The 21,043-nt window shown below is 45.2% G+C and overlaps 1 protein-coding gene across 2 annotated transcripts in view; it reads left to right on the top strand.

Annotated features, from left to right (window-relative positions):
* The first annotated feature begins 979 nt into the window (after window positions 1-979).
* Window positions 980-21,043, top strand: part of UBA3 (ubiquitin like modifier activating enzyme 3) — a 51,229-nt gene continuing 31,165 nt past the window's right edge. The window contains exons 1-3 of one of the 2 annotated variants that reach the window (XM_073592210.1): window positions 980-1,091; window positions 1,187-1,225; window positions 11,240-11,360. In XM_073592210.1, the coding sequence (XP_073448311.1) occupies window positions 1,072-1,091; window positions 1,187-1,225; window positions 11,240-11,360 (180 nt within the window). In that variant the 5' untranslated portion in view covers window positions 980-1,071. The remainder of the gene's footprint in view (window positions 1,092-1,186; window positions 1,226-11,239; window positions 11,361-21,043) is intronic. The other variant, XM_073592211.1, reaches the window with a different exon arrangement.

Here is a 21,043-nt window from a genome sequence, read left to right as displayed (position 1 = left end):
GGTGACTGGGCTGCACAGTGTTACTGGTTGCTAGGATGCAGGTGACTGGGCTGCACAGCATTACTGGTTGCTAGGATGCAGATGACTGGGCTGCACAGCGTTCCTGGTTGCTAGGATGCAGGTGACTGGTCTGCACAACATTATTGGTTGCTAGGATGTAGTTGACTGGGCTGCACAGCATTCCTGGCTGCTAGGATGCAGGCGACTGGGCAACACAGCGTTATTGGTTGCTAGGATGCAGGTGGCTGGGCTGTACTGCAATATTGGTTGCTAGGATCCAGGTGACTGGGCTGTACTGCATTATTGGTTGCTAGGGTGCTGGTGACTGCACTGTACTGCATTATTGGTTTCTAGGATGCAGGTGACTGGGCTGTACTGCATAGTGTCATTGGTTGATAGGATACAGGCGGCTAGGCCGCACAGCATCATCGGTTGTTATGAAGCAGGTGGTGGCAGCATCCTTGCAACCAGCTCAGTGACACTGTCCTGTGTTTGCAACCACTGATGCTGTGGCCTGGCCGACAGCATTCTAGCAACCAATGGAGCTGTGTGTCATTGGTTGCTAGGATGCAGGCAGCTAGACCGTGCAGCATCATTGGTTGTTATGTTGCAGGTGGCTCTAGCACCCTAGCAACCAGCTCAGTGATGCTGCAGCAGGGTAAGGTTAGTAAGTTGCAGTGAGGATGGAGTGGACTCATCTTCCCCTGAGGAGACGTCACCTCAGTTTACCTCATTGGTGGCACTCTCCCACACACATTATAACCTGCTAGAAATGTTTTGTACACTCAAATTTAGTTCCATTTTAATGGACATTCATTTTAATGGACCATAAGTCATTTTTACCTACCTACATTTATTTCTATACATGAACACATCAAAACGGACCAAAAGAGGAAACAACACAGGAGCCGCACTGCATTTTCCTGACATACAGTGTCGCTGAGATTGTCTGTTCTTAATAAAGTTAGTTTAAACAAATAAAAAAAAGACGGCTTGGAGCCGCTTGTGGCCTGTCAGCGCTGGCCCCGCCCCCTCCCGATGCACTGTGGGAAGTGACAGGCTCAGGCGAATATGGCGGATGGTGAAGAGCCGTGAGTATCCGTGTGTATGTCCAGCTAGGGTCCCCTCTGTGTCCCAGGCCGGGAGGGGGTGAGACCCTTCTTTTATTCTCTCTCTCTCTTTTTAGGGAGAAGAAAAGAAGGCGGATAGAAGAGCTCTCTGACAAGTTAGTACTGGCACAGGGGAGGTGTTAGAACATGAAAAGAGGAAAGCACCTCAGACAATGCCCAGGATACCCATAGGGGAGAGAGAGGCGGGGCCAGCTGTCAGTCACGTGACCTGTACACCATCACCACACTGAGGAGCACATAATACTGACCAATGGGGCTTCACTGGAACATAGAGCTTGCAATGATTGGTTCATTTTAAGGACATGTCCACCTAAACTAAAGTGTGTACCAGGAGGGTTACTTTGTGTTTCTTCTCTTTTTTTTTTGGTTTATTCACACCGCCTCAGTGCGCCCGTGGTAATGGCACATGTTGTGTTAAGGCAGCCTATCCCCGTGAAGCCTGATGCACCGCATTCCGTATATGAACTATTATTTTTGTAGCGTAGCACACTACATTATATGGTACAACGTTATCGTGCATTGCAATTCCCTCCTCCTGCTGTACTTACCTCTAATGATCCCGAACCGTCAGCATCCCCGCAGCCGGTGGAGTTTGAAATCCCCGCTCTTCTCTAAGGATGGGCTCAGGCGTGTTCGCAGCTCCATGTTCCCGCGCCCGCCAGGAAGCTTACACTGCGCAGCACTAATCACAGGCAGTGAGACATTTCCTGATCCGGGCTGCACAGATTGGGAAATGTCTCACTGCCTGTGATTAGCGCTGCGTAGTGTCAGCTTCCTGGCGGGCGCGGGAACATGGAGCTGCGAACACGCCTGAGCTCATCCTTCCTCTTCTCTGTCAGCTCTTGCAGAATGGACCAGATCGATTCTGATTGATCAGCACTACCCCTGTGATGGTGCAGACCAATCATAATTGATCTGATCCATTCTGGAAGCGCTGACAGAAAAGAGTGGAGATTTTAATTCCTCAATCACTGGACCAGCTGCAGGGTGCTGACAGCTCAGGATTGCCAGACGTAATACAGCAGAGACCGGGGGGGGAGTGTGTCTGGTGTTAAAGTGTTACTAAACCCAGGACCCTGCATTCACTATATCTGGTCTCCCACAGTACACAGAACATGGAAATGCAATTATTTTAGTAAATATAAACTGCTAAATACCTTTTCTCATCAGCAGTATATAGCAGTCTTGTGACTTCTATTAGTGTCCAGCAGAGCACTGGTTAAAGTTTGTAGGAGGAGTTTATTATCCTCTGACTGTCCTATGAGGCTGCAGGACCCCTGACCTTCTCTGTCTGGACAGTGCTAATTGGTCCTGTGCTAATCACATGCACCCTCCCAAAAAAAAAAAAAAACTCTAGCAATACACACCAAACTGAGCATGTGCAGAGTGACTCCAAGACTCTGTATTATCAGCAGATGGATTGGGGACAGTGGAAGAAGGAGAATCAGAGAGACTTTATAGTTTACACAATGTAGAGGATTAACCCCTTAGGTGCCACAGTGAGTATAACAAGTATGCTTTACTGCATATACAGACTGATTTTACTGTTGTGGGTTTAGTAACACTTTAACTTTTATATTTTTTTGCACCACAAAACATTAATGCACACGATGGTGAGAACGGAGCTTTATTGTTAGGGCAAGCATAGACTGCCTTTTATAGCTTGTATAGGTAAGCGATGTATCTCTGCCATATGTGCACATTTCCACATAGTTTACACCAGTGTTTCTCAACTCCAGTCCTTGAGGCGCACCAACAGGTCATGTTTTCAGGATTTCCCTCAGATGAAACAGCTGTGGTAATTACTAAGGCAGTGAAACTGATCAAATCGCCTGTGCAAAATAATGGAGAGCCTGAAAACTGACCTGTTGGGGCTCCTTGAGGACTGGAGTTGAGAAACACTGGTTTACACCAGTGGTCTCCAAGCTGCGGCCCTTTGCTTGCTTTTATCCAGCCCTTGGAGCATTATTCCTCCCGCTGTCAAAAACAGTGGAGTATAGTTCCTGCCACGGACATTTACAATGGGGCACTATTCTTCCCACTGACCCCAACAATGGGGCACTATTCCTCCCACTTATACTAATAATGGGGCACTGATCCTCCCACAGACACCAATAACGGGGCACTATTCCTCCCACAGATACAATTGCTCTAGAGCTTAGTAAACAAGGTAAGGCTTCACTTTGCAAAGAGCACCCAATCACGTGCAAGGAAATAAAAAAAAAAAAAAAAAAAAAAAACTGCGTTTTTTGCTTGCACGTGATTGGATGATGGAAGTCAGCAAAATTTCTGCTTGTTTACTAAGCTCTGGGGCAACTGTACTTTGCAACGTGCACAGTCTTTTTCCCATTAGCAAATCAACCCCACTATTTCTGCCCCTAATACTAAAGATGGGGCATTGTTTACTGCAGCTGACACCAGGACATTTCCTCTCCCCCTGGCCATAGTCCGGCCCCCTAAAGTTTGAAGGGTAATAAACTGGCCCTTTGTTTAGAAAGTTTGGAGACCCCTGGTTTACACCATTAAAGAATTCCAGAAACAGTTTTTTTTTTTTGTTTACATCGTTATATTGGACCAGGCTAGACCAATGTAACTAACTATGTGTACACTATACCTAGCCGATGCCCCTGGAAGCTGGAATCACTGAAGTAGACACCACTACTCCAGTGACCTCCACTGGCTTTTGGGTCTTGCGCAGAGCAGCTTCCCTGCTGCATTTTTGAATTAAAGCAAAATGGATTCTTATTTGTCAAGGCCGCCCGGCCTTTTCACCTCATCCAATCAAAGAACGCTTTGCATTCATTCAGAGAATTCAAAGCAATCTCTCAATGACGCTGATGCCAGGCGGCTCACCTGTGTCCAGGATGTATCGGGATAGCTGCTTGGCACAGGACATGGAAGCAAGTGGAGATTTTTGGAGCAGCGATGTCTACTCACGTGATTTCCAGCTTCCAGGGGGATCAGCCAGGTGTGGTATATACATGGTTAGATTGGTACAAGCTGGATCAACGTAATTGCGTATAAAATATCTCTATACCATATCGTTTACTTAGAGAAAAAAAACAAGCATTTGGGGGCTCCCCGTGCACTGCAAGGGTACTTTATACATTTCTCCGCGGTTCACCTTTAATGTTTGTGGAGGTGGGAATGTTTCCTTAAAGGAGAACTGTATTTGTAGAGCCCTTACACTCATTGGCTTTTCATGTCTGCCTCCTCCAAGTCTTATATATCCTTTCCCGGCTACACTGAGATCTGCACTGTGCATGCTGCTTGGTGTCACACAGCCCCTTCAAATTCGTCCCTGGCAGTTCTTCCTCCTCCAAGCATTTGATGCAGAAATTGAGTTGGTACTTCAATGGGGCAAATAGAGTGTTCATTTCCATAGGATTAACTGGAGATTGCGGTGAGCATGTGTGGGTTGCGATGCTTTGCTGGTCTTTTACCTGCTGTTTATAATCTACTTGACCCATGCCACACTAGCAATCCTGGTGCTGGAGACAGCGTGCCAGAAAAAGAGTGAGAGAGAAAGCTCATCCGTTCCTATGACGTTGTTCTTGGCTGAAACAGCAAGGTGTTGCTTCATCTCTGCTGACTGGTGAGCAAAATTTTGCACCATTTTGTTTTCAATCCGTATTTATTAGAAATTTTTGAATTCTGTACCATTTCAGCCTGTGAAGCAAGACTAGGATTAGGTGGGTGTTCTTTAGCAATCTGTTGCTGGAGACTTTTAACCAGCATCAAGATTTCGAGTATGATGCAGCGCTTCTAGTCATTATTATTGTAGTTAAAAGGGTCAGACTATCCAAAAGAAATAACTTTATCCCACCAAACACCACCTATCTACAGACATTCAGGATTATAAAAAATGATTGTAGTACAAATTCTTTAAATAAAAAAAATATAACAAGAAGGTCAGGAGCAAAGTATTTTATACCTGATGGTGTGGGTGCATGGTAAAAGTCCTGATTGCTTATTATTTAAAACGATTAGATATCAGCATAGAAGATTCCCTATAGTGTGTGGGAAGGTATATCTGTTGGTGGGCTGGAAATGGGATTATCAGTAAAGCTCTTCATTCTTCAGAGGTTCAGGCAGAATGTAGTTCTTTTTCTTGTCCTCCTTTGATGTTGAGCGCTGCTAAGTTACAAGAAGGATAGGAGATTCTATCATTGGGGACTAGCATGATTAAACAGACACCAATGTAAACAAGCTAGGTCTAAGATGGCATTCTGAGCTCTGAAAACAGAAATACCAATGCTTACATTTCTGTAATTTTCCTTTCCTGGTGCCGATAAATGACAGCATACGTATGGTTGAATCTCCCCCACCTTCAACCCACAGGACCTACCATAACTCTATAAAAGTTTACAGTAGAACTATAAGCAAAACTTCTTTTCATTTTGATAGAGTAAGGGAGGGTTATATCCAATGTAAGGTTTATTTTTGCCATCTTTGTTCCATTGAGGAGAGTTCTCTCCCCTTCTTCCTCCATAGCTAAAACATGAAGTGAGAGGAAATGCCTTGGGGACCCCCAGGTCACCCGAACTGGTGTCCCCACTGGAAGATGTCTCCTCTTACTTTTCTGGGTGCAACCCAAAGTTTAGGATTTTATTTGACTTTCCATGATAATGGTAAACAGGACAGAGAGGATATTTCTCCATAACAGGGACACAGACAGCAATAAAAACTCTCTAAAACTAAAATAAAAGTTTTGCCTTTAGTTATACTTTAGGCCAGGGGTAGGCTACCTCGGCCCTCCAGCTGTTTTGAAACTACAAGTCCCATAAGACATTGCAAGACCCCAGCAATCACAGGCATGGCTCCCAGAAGCAGAGGAATGATGTAGTTTTGTAGATTTGTAGTTTCACCACAGCTTTAGGGCCGAGGTTGCTTACCCCTGCTTTAGGCCATAGCCCAGGCTCGCCCTTCTCTTTCTGTCCTCAAGACTTGCAGGATCCAATCTACTGACCTCTTGCTTCAGCCATTGTGGACTCCTCTAGGTGGGTTCATGCTCTCCTGTTTGAAGTCCTTAGGGTGGCGGAGCTTCAACCAAATGGATGCTGACTTGGAGGCACCAGGAAATCAACATTGCACTGCATAGGACAGTTCTATTTGGGATGGGGAGATGAGGGAGCAGCTACTGCTACAGTTAATGGCTGCCTGTTCCAGGAAGTGGTCAGGAATGAAAACTAGTATATTGTACAGTCATATCAGTCCCTAAAGCCTCGTACACAGGATCAGATTTTTCCACTGGGAATTGTGTGATGACAGACTGTTGGCCTAAAATCCCACCGTTTGTACGCTCCATCGGACAATTGTCGGATTTTCCGCGGACAAATGTTGGATGGCAGGCTTATAAATTTTCCGCATACACATATATTCTCCGCTTCCTTACAAATACTATACATTTTTCTTTGCAGAACTGTTATTAAGCTAGAAAATGGTCCCATTTATAAAACTTGAAGCAAATAATTGTACATTTGTTGCTTTTAGAAACTACGGTAATCATCCAGCAGCTGTAGCTCAAAGACTGGCGAGAGTGTAAAAAGTAACATTTTTATTGGTTAGTATGGGCAGTTTTTATAAATCAGCACAGAAATAGAGACCACTATTGTGTACTTGAATCACAAAGTACCTCCAGCATTTTTGTTTAGGTGGATATCCTCATTTTGTTATACTGATACAATATCAATGCTCTGTTATTTTCCTTTATGTAGTTTTGTTGTTTTTTTTTTCTGTTTTCCCCTTGTTTTGAAGCTGTTTAATATTTTGAACTATCTTGGCTTTTTAAAATTACTTTATTTTTTTATTGGTAATAAAAAAAAAAAAACAATAATTAGCTTTTATTGCTCCGTATTACTAAAAAGTATGTCTTGTTTCTTCTCTTGACACCCCTATGTTCCTATGTTTTAGAATTATTCAGTTAGAGATTTGTTTTAACAAGTATAAGTATAATACTATAATACAAGTATATCAGAAAAAAAGAGACCTTTTTGCTCAATATAACGTGTGTCCGCTGGTGAGCGTTATGTCGGGACAGTGCAATGTGGTGTTAGAACATATTGCACTGTTTACTTTAAATGTTGTCAAGCAACATTTCATTCAAATTTATGCACCAATACTGTGGTGTTCTGAGTGACAAGCAGACATGCTGAATTTTTCCCAAAGCACACCAGCACACATTTATTGTGTGAAAAGGACATGTAGAAAATAATTTTCTATATGTCTTTGTGTGAAGTCTGCATTGATCTGTGCTGAGCAATGCTGCTCAATGCACCTGGTGTGAACGGACCCTTACTTTTGAAAATACTGGTTGCCTGGCTGATTTAGGGCCTTCTTTAATGCTTTGACAGCCACTGGCCTGAAAAAAAATACACCTGCAATTTTAACTTCAAGCCCAATTTTACTTGACTAAAAACCTAGTCTGGCTACATTAAGGGTACGTTGAAAAGGTATATGGTAAACACCTTACTTGTAAAATCATTTTAATCCTCTCCCGATGGCAAGAGAAAACATTAGTTTCGGCATTCATTGCAGACAAGGATTGGATACTGACCACTGTTCTCTTCAGTAGTCCTGACTTACCTTCTGCTGAATCAACGCAAGAGCTCTCCAATCATCAGGGAGCTTGAGATTGGCTTACTAGAGAGGTATTGACCATATACCTGCTGAACTTGAGTCAGCTTATAAATACAACTTTTAAGTGCCACCCATATAGTAGGGATCTATTCTTCTATCACTATATAAGGGAATATAACTTATGTTATGTACTTAAAACTTTATAAGTTATAACTTAAAGCGGAGTTCCACCCACATATACATATTTACAGGATCCGTTTCTGAACAGCAAACTAAAACATCATTGGGCTTTTTTTTTTTCTCCCCTAGCTCTCTGTACCTTGTTGCTAGGGTGTATGATGTTTTCTTCCTCCCTCGGGGCAGCGGCGATGTACATCATATCCTGCAGCTCCTGGGAGATGTGTGTCATCATTCCCAGGAGTCAGTGAGCTAGATTGATTAGGTTGCCATCGCAACGGGGCGGGAACTTCCTCCGCCGCCGTTGTGATGGCAACCTGAGACAACCCGTGCCCCACGCTATGTGTTTTACGCGCATGTGCGAGATCGGGAGGTGCATGCTGGGTCACCAGAAGCACCTTATCCCGGAAGAAGAAACTAGTGGGCTTCACATGCCCACAATTAAGATGGGAGCACGCTGACGAGCCAAACTAAAGGTTAGTTTGAATGAAAAATACTGAAATAAGACAGCGACTTTGCATATAATTAGCTTTTTGGAAAGTTATTAACCATAACATCAAGGATGTCTTTAAAAAAATAAATAAGGATGGAACTCCGCTTTTTACATATACTTTATATACTGTATATATAACTTATAACTCGCATGCTTTATTCCTCTCTCTGACAGCTGGTGTTCTTCTCTACTTGTATTCCTGTCTTCTAATATGGGTTGGCCCATTGACGTCCTAACGTGCATTGCAGGACATCTGGTTCTGCATTATACTTGATGACGTTGGTGAGGCTGTGGCTTAAACCAGAGAAGAAGAGTGCCCCCTTATATTTGAGGGTCATTTACACATCCCATAATATGAGGGGCATCCAGACATTATTTTTTGTAAGCTGACTGGAGTTCAGGATGTGAACATTTAGAGTGAAGTTCTTAATCTGGACTAAAACAGAGAAAACAGCAAGGTTTTGACTTTTACAGCACTTCCCCATTAGTAGAAGAGCCAACATGGATTGCCATGTGGTTAAAATGAAATACCAAGCTTCCATAGCCCTTATGCTAGACATATATAGAGCAGTTCTGTAGATGCATCCTCATGTCTTTTGCATGCAAACAGATCAAGCCAACCTACCATAAATAGTTATATTTTTATATGGCAGGGATGTTGGTTGGCTTGATTGATTAAAGTACATGTAAACCCCAACCAAATGGCATTTAATTTGCTAAAGCACCTTGTAACATAAATAAGCTCCTTGGCCAGTACAGTACTGGTTTGTATTGGCTCAGCTCCTCCACCCCTGCTTCACCTTTCTGCATTTTAGCTGGGGGGGGGGGGGGGTATGTGTAGGAGCAATAGAGCAGTAGTAGGCAACCTTGTCACTCCAGCTGTGATGAAACTACAAATCCCATTATGCCTCTGAGCCATGCCTGTGCCTGTCAGTGTTGCATTGTCTCATGGGACTTGTAATTTTACTACAGCTTAAATGCTGAGGTTGCTTACACCTGCGGGAGAGTCCCAGCTCTGAGCCTGTTGGGGCTGCTGACATCACATCCATGAAGGTGGCAAAGACCAGCAGCCCAAGTGCTTTCACACTGGGACGGCGCGTTTGCGGGACTAGAGAAAAGTCCTGCAAGCAGCATCTTTGGGGCGGTGCAGGAGTGGTGTATACAGCGCTCCTACACCACCCCTGCCCATTTGAATGAAAAGGCAGCGATTCCGAAGCGCTTGTAAATCGCTACAGAAGCACCGTGACATGGGCGCTTTTAACCCTTTCTTCGGCAGCTAGCTGGGGTTACAAGTGCCCCGCTAGCGGCCGAAAAGCGCCCCTAAAATGACAGTAAATCGTCACTAAAACTAGCAGCGCTTTTCATCTAGCAGTCCCACTGCCCTAGTGTGAAAGGGGTCTAAAGGCATATTAAACCTTATAAAAAGGTTTTCATTAAAAAGGTCTGACGACAGGGTCTCTTTAATCTCCTTATGCAATCAAAATCTGGTTGATGTTCCTAGAAATTTGTGTATGACCAACATTAGAGTTTTATAGCCTTGCTGCCTTGCAGGGAGACTTTAGGATAAGTTTTTGATTTGTTTTCTGGATAGCTTATATATGTCCTTTACTAACACAGCTCTAGATATTTCACATTTCTAATAGTTTGTACATTTCATTCCTTATGGCTATATTCTCCTCTGCTGTAAATCTAAATCTTTCTCTCAGTTCTTTATTATAGAAGTAATATGAACTCGATCACTTTGAATTGCTGTCTCGATGATTACCACATGTGTCTTGCTAAATGTTCTGTAATGATAAGCAGGATTTTATTTTTTGTGAATGTGAATTCCATTGATGGGTAACTTATGCTTACTAATAAGCCATTATATAAGATTATGCATTCTGTGGGCATTGTGTCAAGGGCTTAAAGTGGACCTATAGTTGACATACAACCTCCACCCCTATCCTGACCAGTCCGATTTAAATATAATAAATGACATAGGAGGGGAAGGAGGATCTTTGTAACATGTATGCTGCAGAAAATATTTCATGCTGGTAATCACTTGACCATTTGCCTCAGCATTTTATCATCTGGCCTCAGCTGAAGCAGCTTGGGGGCTAGGTGAGCCAGACAGTCAACGGGATTGATTCACTAAAACTGAAGAGTGCAATATCTGGTGCAGCTGTGCATGGTAGCCAATCGGCTTCTAACTTCAGCTTTTTCAGTTAAGCTTTAACAAAAAGAACTGGAAGCTGATTGGTTTCTATGCAGAGTTGCACCAGATTTTGCACTCTCCAGTTTTAGCAAAATCAACCCCAATGGCTTTGCCCGATTTCTGATCTTCCTTTTTTGCTAAGAGTTTGGAACCAAATGCCTAGACAATATGGTCACCTGGCTATCCATTATAGGAACTTGGGGCAGGATGGGAAAGATGTTGTGTTTTTTTTTTTTTTTTTTTTGTACTATAGGTCTACTTTAAGATGTCCTAGCTCGGGCAAGTATAGGCCAATTAGGAACATATCCTATTTCTGTGGGCAGTGTACAATCTCTGCAGTCACCCTCTGGCTGACCATTCCTGGGGCGAGGGGGGGGGGGGGGGAATAGATCATCCCAGCTGATTTCCAGATAAGTCCTTGTTGACTCCTCTGAGGTGAGTCTAGCACTATAGGTTTCTGTTCAGTTTATAAATATGTATGTTCTCATTAAACAAGCACACTTCTTCATGTCACAATCTTCAGAAAACCTGCTTTTGTGTTTGGATTTTCTAATTGCCATCTAATGCCTATGATTTAATCACCTGTCATTTCCAGAGATCATTATCTGTAAATACTGCTTTGTTGTAGAATAATGTCAGTGAACTGTATTGTGTTCTATGCAGAATGGCTGTGGATGTTGGGTGTGGGGAGACTGGAGACTGGGAAGGTCGCTGGAACCATGTTAAGAAGTTCCTCGAGCGATCAGGACCTTTCATACACCCCGCGTTCGAACCAAGCAATGAAGTGAGAAACCACATGTTTACATTCTTTTGTCTATAGCTTTGCACTGTAGCTAGGTGGAATGAGAGTGAGACTTCTTATTTATGTCTTTATATCAAGTGCGATAGTATGATCTATTGAAATTAAGAATAAAGCTGAACTCCAGGCACATGGCTAAACGCACAAATAAAATATACATATAGGAGCAATCTAACCTGCTAAAGGATTTGTGTGTCTGTCAGTTCAGCCCTGAGATTTTCTTAGTTCATCCACATAGCATGGCCATGTTATCAGAGCAGGAGAACTGATTTATTTTCTTCTTTGCATTTAAGGCTGGGTTCACACTATTGCGAGTTGGAATTGCGGGTTTCCCCGCAACCCATTCGCATAGCAGGAGATTTTGACTGGCTCTCTATGGAGCCGGTTCACATATTTCCACGGCGGCTCCGGTGCAAATTGTACAGGAGTCCTGTGTTTCTTTTGGTCGGTTTCAGGTCCGAATTCAGCCAAAAAATTTGGGCTGAAATCTGGCCTGAAACGGTAAATGGAGACGCACTGGACTCCTGCTGTGAGCTGCTGCGTTCTTCTCCAGTGTGAACCCAGCCTCAGCCACTTTTAGACTATATTTGTAGGCTTCTTAGGCTAACACAAGCATTTTTCCATGGGGCAAATGTCAGCGGCAGGAATCTACATATTCCTGCTGCTGTGTTTGAGGCCGGGATCACATATATGCAAATTGGATGTGGGTTTCCATGACAGGAGAGAGTGTGACCTGATCTCAATGAAGCCGGTTTACACAGCTCTGGAATGGCCGCGGTCTGTATTTGGAAAGGGTCCTGTGCGTCTTCTGGTCCGTTTCCAGGTGCAAATTTGGACCTGAAACAGGGACGCACTGGACTCCATGTTGTGTGTCGCGCCCCCAGCATGTGTGAACGGAGCCTAACAGGAGTAAGTGGCTGACACTGGTTCAGTGACAGATTGTCGGCAGCTGCAGCTTATTGTCTGTTCGCACTATGTCTAGCAGTGATCACTGCAGGAATTTGCTGGCTATATGAACAGCCACAAGTAGCTGCTGCCACCAACAACCTGTCATTGAAATGTACAGGTTCTGCGGCTGCAGCTAGTTGTTTACACTTGTCAAATAGAGCATCAGGAGTCAATAGGTTCCTGTTGCTGGCATTTGCATTGTGGTAAAAGACCCCTGCAAATGTAGCCTTGGGACCCATTCACATTGTTACATTGTGGTACAAACTTTGGTTTGATGCAGTGCCATTAATACTGGTTCTTTTAACACACCTTGCCAATGCAATGCACTTGAGGTGACACACTACCATGTGTTGTGTTGCTCAGTATTGGAAAAAAAAAAAATGTACGTGTCCAAACTTTTAGTGTGGTCTGGCACTTTTTCAGCCCATTCAAATGAATGGGCTCCCTTAACGCTCGGCACATTAACACGCGCATAACACCTGTTAACTGAATGCTTCAGTCTGGAACAGTTTGAATGCCCCCCTTAGATCTTGTCCTTCCCCCAGCCTGTGATTCGACAGTGAAAGGAGAAACATCAGATTTGAGTTCAGCATATGAGCACTGAAGCACTGATTGGATTTATGTGCTGCTTCTTCCTTTCCCATTCTGATCGGTGCTGTTCAAGGCTTGCAAGAAGTTAATACCAAGTCATACTGAGATACTTACTCTGCTTAAACTTTAAAAATACATTTAATGGTGATTTGATTACAGAATTACATTCATTTGTTATATATCTGCCTGGCGTTCAGCTTTAAGAGCAAATTGGTGATAAGAGAAGTATGCTGCTATCATTGCTGATCTCCTCCTTTTAAAATGCTAGTTTGTCTGCCAGATACAAAACATATATGCAGATCTGGAGCTATGCATTTACTGTGGCTTCACTTGCCTTGTGCTTGTTCTATATAACTGATTTGGAAACGGTTGAGGTCAGAGACAGCCAGGCATCTGGAATTTTCATGAGAAGGTCAGCAATGTCAGTCCCATTATTTCCCTCATTCCAGTTTCTCCGTAAAGTAACACTGCTATTTTTTCTGAGAAAAATTGATGACCTATGTATTTTTTCTATGTATGTTGTAAGCAGTTTAAAAAAAAAACATTTTTAAATAAGTCATCAAAAAAAAAAATGTTCCCTCTGGATGCATTGCAGGGATTTTAACAAACTTTGCTGCAGATTCCTACCTTTTTGTTATTCTGAAGAGATAGCTGTTGGTTGTGTCCATGTGCAAAATAAATGTGAATAGAGTGATTTCATATTTATCAGTCAGCTGCTTCACCTGCCGGGTCCTAATCAGGAAGGTTACTGGTCTGAATCTTTTTAAATGTAATTCCCTTTGAGAGTATATTACCAAAAATATTTTCATAAAAAGGAGGGGATTCCGGCACTCCAAATGATGTGATGCCTTTATAAATGGTGTAATGGTGGCTTTAATAGCACATCTTAGTCAGTATATTTTGAAATAAAGGAGGCAGCCATCCTCAGAGGGTGTCCATTACCGGCTCTGTCAGCAAGAAAGAAGTATAAAAGGGAGGGGGGGTGGCGCCAACTAAGATAGTCCTACTGTTAATAAAATGTTAGTGTAAAATGTACACTTACAGGTTCACAGGGTTGAGATACCCGTCAGGGATAGAGGTGTCCTGAGGTATGCTGATGCTGCTCTGCATGCTCCGGTGACGTAGGGGTGTAGAGTTGAGTCAGAGGCTTCTCTGCGGTGTCCAATTGACAGGAAGCTCCACACTATCAGACTGGTGTTTATGAGGCACAATGGTTTCCTGTCGTTGACTCGGGTTGTTTCAAACCTTACTGATGCAGTGTGTGTACTACCTTACATCTGAAGGATCAGCCTGCTGTTCCCAAACTTTTCTTTTTGAAAAGGAATTTGTAAATCAATGGTCTGTTCCCTCCATGGATACATTAGTGATCCACTTTAACAGGAATAACGCTAAACTGGTTGAGGCTATGTTTGCTTTTTTGGATTCCACCTTTGCCCTCTGTTCCATGTTGGCGGTAATTTTATTCTGTCAAACTTTTATAGAATGGGTGAATTTCCTTAATAGGGATCCCTTTACCACTCGCGAATATCCCCGTTTTGATAGGGAGCTTGGAGCAAATATCTGGAGACTTGTGCTTTAGCTGTGATGACTTGTTACAACCATCCAAACTTTGTGTCTCCATGGGCTAATGTCCATACGTAGAGCACTTTGGCTGTGTAGTCGGGATGCTGATGCTGTGTCCAAGGATTAACTGACTAATTAATCTTCATGAGACATTGTCTCTTTGGACCCGCTCTTGACACCATGATTAGCAATGTCATAGGTGGGTGGAGTGTGCTCCTGCCTTAAAACAGGAGGTCTATGGAGAGGTGCAAGGAATCCCACCCTACATCTAGTTCAGCAGTAGGTACTTGCAGGCATTAGAGCCTAACTCCCACTTCGCCATAGAGCTTAAAGCCAGAGGTCAGCTAACCCCTTTGATACACATTCTGCATGAAGGTGTACCCCTACTTCTACAAGTTGGGGCTGTGTCTCTGGACAGGTCTTTGGTAGTTTTACCTCCTACAGCTTTTGAGTGCTCAGCACAACCATTTTAGGCAAATGGGCTATCCTCTTGTATATCGCACCTCCTTTAGTTGACGCAAGGCTTTCCTGGGTTCCCTGGATCCTGGGACCCCTTGTACCTGTCCAATTGGGGTTCTGCCTTTTTGGAGTTGTACCCCATGTAAACTCCCACTGCTTTCTTCAGGAAAATCCTATACCGCTGATAACCCACAGCATTCCTCCTCTACAGTGTTTCTCCCTGACCTACAAGATGATGCCAGGACCAGTTTCTGCTGTTTTTGCCCTAACAAGGATTTGGCCCATTGGTACCCTTCATTAGTTAACTATTATTTTACCACTTTACAAAACTCTGGTTCGACCCCATCATGATTATACCATCCAGTTCTGGTCACCGATCCACAGGAAGAATGTGCTTGAGCTGGAGAGAGTGCACAGAAGGGCAACAAAGCTAATAAGAGGGCTGCAGGACCTCAGTCATGAGGAAACTTAAAGCGGATTTTCGCAAAAAAAAAAAAAAAAATTTAGATGTCAGCAGCTGCAAATACTGCAGCTGCTGACTTTTAAAATAAGGACACTTACCTGTCCCGGGGTCCAGCAATGTCGGCACCCGAGACCGAAACCGAACCGTCCTTCGATCCTCGGGTGCTGCCGCCACCATTCTCACTGAGGGAATCGGGAAGTGAAGCGTTGCGGCTTCACTGCCCAGTTCCCTACTGCGCATGCGCGAGTCGCTCTGCGCGTCTACACTGGTCCCCGTTGTGTTGTGGGAACTGTGTATTTCCCACAACACAACGGGGGTGGGCGGGGAGTCTGCGGCTAGCTGTGGCTAGCTATACCCGGAAGTGGGTGCAGATACCTCTATTATACAGGTATCTGCACCCCCCTCCCCGCTGAAAGGTGCCAATTGTGACACCGGAGGGGGGGAGGAATCCGATGAGCGGAAGTTCCACTTTAGGGTCATACACCTATAGATTATCTGCAGATTTTCTATGGTTAGATGGAAAAAGTGCAACAGATTTCTCGGGGCCGACTAGCAAGATATGGAAGCTTGGGCCAGTAGGAGATTCTTCCATCCACACAGTTCAGCATTCATCTGACCATAGAAAATCTGCAGATAATCTATTGGTGTATGGCCAGATTATTCTAAGATTATTCTAGAAGAGACACTTCTAGTATAACTAAAGGCTAAACTTTTTATTTTCGGATTGAGTCCAGAGGGATTAGAACACCAGACAGATGTTTATTGCTGTCTGTACCCCCGTTAAGGAGAATCACCCTCTTTATTTGTCCCGTTTACTAGTCTCATTGAAAGTGAAAGTAAAGAAAATCCCACATTTTTGGTTGACCCCAGAAAAGTAACAGAAGGGAAATCTTCCAATGGGGACACTAGTTCTGGTGACCTGGGAATTCCCCTAATTTGCAGGGATTTCCCCTCACTTCCAGCTTGGCTATGGGACAGGAAGTGAAGGTAAATCACCCCATGGGACACAGATGGTGAAAAAAATGTGACAGTGGTTATAACCCTCCCTTAGTTTTGCCTATAGTTCTACTTTAAAGGATAAGATCACCTTTTGGGAACATGTTACATGTTCCACCCATTTTTAGGGGGGAACATGTAACATGTTCCCACTTCTGTAACCACTCACCATTCTCTCCTCTCCTGTGACATCAGTAGGGGGAGAAGTTCCCTGTACTAGCTGTCACTTTTTAAAAATGGAGCGGCCGCATCATTTATTCACACAGCTCTGTGTGTGAATGAACTACAAGCCCCCAACATCTTTTGTGGCTGTCGGCTTGTAGTTGTCAATAAACTAGCACAGCGCTGTGGAGCATCGTGGTAGTTCATTGATTCTTTCTGTCAGTGCATCTGCTTGCCCGTATGTATGGGCATACAGATAAACTGACGGGTCTGCTCCAGCGATCTGGTGCAATGCTTTAACAATGCTTTAACAGGCTCAAAAAAAATATATAATAAATGCGCATTTTGTTACCTGCAAAAAAGTGTTGTTGTTGTTATTGTTATTATTATTATTATTATTATTATTATTATTATTATTATTTAATTATTTATTTATTTATTTTTTAAAGAGAACTTCTCCTTTAAGAGTGGATTTGATTGTCATATACAAGTGTAAAGGCTATCTGGAGGCTAGCATGTATTTGTGGGAGGAGTCTGAGAGGGCTATTTAAGCCTCCTCCTCAGTCAGGCCAGGGCTCGTAGGCATTTCTGGGTTGACGCATGTCACTTCCGGCCTCCTTACAAGAGGCGGTCGGTCGCAGCAATGGTGTCGGTTCCTTGCTTCTCCCGGCGCTCATGCCGGGGGGGGGGGGGGGAGGGCCGTCCATCCATCCTCCACCCACCCTCCTTCCCCTCGGGTTCATCTAGTCAGGGTGCTGCCCGCCCGCTTCTCCCGGCGCTCATGCGGGGGGGGCATCCGTAAATCCATCTGTCCATTACCTTAGCCGCCGCCCGCTTCTCCCTTTCATCCTCGTGTGCCTGCCAGCGCTGTGGGGGCCGCCCGATTCTCCCGGTGCTTATGCCAGGGGGGGAGCCGTCCGTCCATCATCTACCCACCCTCTTTCCCCATGGCGCCATCTGGTCAGGGTGCTTCTCCCGACTCTCATGCCGGGCGGGCTGGGCGTCCGCCCATCCATCCATCCATCCATCACCGTAGCTGGGCGCAATCCTGTATGGTCGGGGGGGCTGCCGCCTGCTTCTCCCGTCTGTCCGTTCATCCATCCTCCAACCACCCACTTTCCCCATGGCTCCATCTGACCAGGGTGCTGCCCGCCCGCTTCTCCCGGCTCTCATGCGGGGGGGCGTCTGTCCATACATCCATCCTCCACCCACCCACTTGCCACTTACCCGCCAGTTCACCTCCCTGGTACCCCGCCGTGCATCATGGAGGGGACACCCACACGCCTCCCAGTTCTCGTGGGGGGGGGCGCTTCACCTGACTGCTCACCTCTCAGTATTCACATGGGGCATCATGTGGGGGGGAGGATCCCCACACACATCCTGGGCATCCACCGCTTCAGTCACAAGTGTTTATATTGTGGCATTTCGGCCCCTGGATTTCTGTTATAGCGTTTCGGCACAGGTTTTCTGTCATAGCGTGTCTGTTTAGGCGTTTAGTCTCAGCGTTTGTTTTTCATAGCGTTTCTTCTGTTTAGGCGTTTAGTCTCAGCGTTTCTGCCTCAGCATTTCTGTTGTAGCGTTCTGCCCAGTATTTCTGTCGTAGCGTTCTGCATTTCTGTCGTAGTGTTCTGCATTTCTGTCGTAGTGTTCTGCATTTCTGTCGTAGCGTTCTGCATTTCTGTCGTAGCGTTCTGCATTTCTGTCGTAGCGTTCTGCATTTCTGTCGTAGCGTTCTGCCTCTGCATTTCTATCGTAGCGTTCTGCCTCTGCATTTCTGTCGTAGCGTTCTGCCTCTGCATTTCTGTCGTAGCGTTCTGCCTCTGCATTTCTGTCGTAGCGTTCTGCCTCTGCATTTCTGTCGTAGCCTTCTGCCTCGGCATTTCTGTCATAGCCTTCTGCCTCGGCATCTCTGTCATAGCCTTCTGCCTCGGCATTTCTGTCATAGCCTTCTGCCTCGGCATTTCTGTCATAGCGTTCTGCCTCGGCATTTCTGTCATAGCGTTCTGCCTCGGCATTTCTGTCATAGCGTTCTGCCTCGGCATTTCTGTCATAGCGTTCTGCCTCGGCATTTCTGTCATAGCGTTCTGCCTCGGCATTTCTGTCATAGCGTTCTGCCTCGGCATTTCTGTCATAGCGTTCTGCCTCGGCATTTCTGTCATTGCGTTCTGCCTCGGCATTTCTGTCATAGCGTTCTGCCTCGGCATTTCTGTCATAGCGTTCTGCCTCGGCATTTCTGTCATAGCGTTCTGCCTCGGCATTTCTGTCATAGCGTTCTGCCTCGGCATCTCTGTCATAGCGTTCTGCCTCAGTATTTCTGTCATAGCGTTCGGCATTTCTGTCATAGCGTTCTGCCCAGCATTTCTGTCATAGCGTTCTGCCCCGGCATTTCTGTCATAGCGTTCTGTCCCGGTGTACAGTCTCGGCATTCCTGTCATAGCGTTTCTGCCCCAGGGTTTCTGTCATAGCGTTTCTGCCCCAGGGTTTCTGTCATAGCGTTTCTGCCCCAGGATTTCTGTCATAGCGTCTCTGCCCCAGGATTTCTGTCATGGCGTTTTTTCTTTTTTCGGTCATGGCGTTTTCTATCATAGTGTTCTGCTCCAGCATTTCTGGATCGGCGTTCAGTCTCAGAATTTCTGTCATAGCGTTTCTGCCCCAGGATTCTGTCTTTGCATTTCTGCCATCAGTATTTCAGTCTCAGCGTTTCTGTCATTGCGTTTCTGTCATGGCATTTCTGCCTCAGCGTTTCTGCCCCAGGATTTCTGTCATGGCATTTCTGCCCCAGGGTTTTCTGTCATGGCATTTCTGCCCCAGGGTTTTCTGTCATGGCATTTCTGCCCCAGGGTTTTCTGTCATGGCATTTCTGCCTCAACGTTTCAGTCCCAGCGTTTATCATTACGTTTCTGCCCCAGCATTCAGTTTCAGCATTTCTGTCATAGCATTTTCTGCTGTCATAGCGTTGCTGTCCTTGCATTTCTGCCTCAAGATTTCTGTCATAATGTTTCTGCCTCAGCGTTCAGTCTCAGCATTTTCTGTCATAGCGTTTGAGCCTCAGCGTTCAGTCTCGGCATTTCTGCCATAGCGTTTCAGCCTCAGCATTTCTCAGAGGGGCATTGTTGTTCAGACACGGCATATAATCCAGTTGCTGGTTTCATCTTCATTGTTTGTCATGTCTCATCGTGTTTGTTCATGTTTGTACCTGGGTCAGTTAGCTAGGGCTCACATGTCAGGATCTGTCACGTCTACAGATCCATACGGGCTGAGGTTGTTAATGATTGTTGACCACAATCTTCTCGCCCGTATACTATACGTCATACGATGCACGTTCATTCACCACACCTGTACGACTACCCACCACGGTCTGTGGGTACACCAGCCCTGAGTTTTCAGTTAATTACCTGTCTCTGCGCGGCAGGTTACTCTGGCTCACTTACTACTTACACGAGGGTGGTGGTGGGGGGGGTCCGTCATCAGGTTCATTTACGCACAGTGGTCTTGTCAATTCTGCTCATGTTCCCATACTTAGGTAGGCACAGAGGGGCGTTGTTGTTCTCATGTCTGGTTGTCTGTCATTTCTCTAGTTTGTGTTCTCAGGTTGGGTTGTTTTGGTATCCATACTGTTATCAACCATGCTTGAACTCACTTTCATCAGTCCTGCCCATTGTTGGGGCTTATTTATTGGTGCAGTGTTCATTTCGCCACTGGGCTCACCCTTGGGTCGGAAGCAGTCGTCAATCTGCTTTCATTTGACATCCTGTTGCTTAGAGGCCCTGGTCACCGCCAGGGTTTCATAGTCTCTCTCAGGGTGTGTGCTGAGCCACATCCCCTTGATGGTCCTTAAGTGGTAGGTTGGCCAAACGTCGTCATGTTTCTGGATTCCACTCTTGCTCTGATCTTTTGTCTAGAATGTTGCCTGGTGAACTGCTCACGGACGTCAGTCCAGTCATCTTCTCTGATCCCCAGCCTGTTTCAGGTAGGGGGGCTTCAGTTACTTTGGGTATGTCTGTATCATGCCATGGGACTTATTTCCCCGGGGTGGAGTCTGGCCCTCCTGCCTCGGTTCAGGATTCTGTCGGGTCGCAGGCTGAAGCACGACACGATCGAATCAGGTGGGACCAGTGTTCTGTGTCTGGCATGGTTTCTCCATGTTGACAATGCTTATTGCCATGGTGCATGGGCCTCATCCACCTACTCCATTACATCCTTCAGGTATTCAGCATTTTGAACTCCTGCCAGTTGTCCTTTTGCACTCAGCCTCGTACTTCCCCATACCAAACATGGGTAGGCCAGGGGTTGGGGTGCTTTAACTGAGCACTTCACTGGTATCCGTTTGAAGTTTCGATCTTCTCGGCCATCATTTTGCAGGGGCTCCTCGGGCCAGCTATTGCTCCCCTTCCCCCACGTATCCTCTTATTCACAAGCAGTTCATTCTCATGTCTGGGTTGTCTCGGGCTTCAGGCTCTATCCAATCTTTCACGGGACGTGTAGT

The sequence above is a fragment of the Aquarana catesbeiana genome, linkage group LG07, assembly GCF_042186555.1.
Source record: "Aquarana catesbeiana isolate 2022-GZ linkage group LG07, ASM4218655v1, whole genome shotgun sequence".
In the NCBI taxonomy this organism is placed as follows: domain Eukaryota; kingdom Metazoa; phylum Chordata; class Amphibia; order Anura; family Ranidae; genus Aquarana; species Aquarana catesbeiana.
The sequence above is the reverse complement of the archived record's forward strand: the minus strand, read 5'-3'. Positions and strand labels throughout refer to the sequence as shown.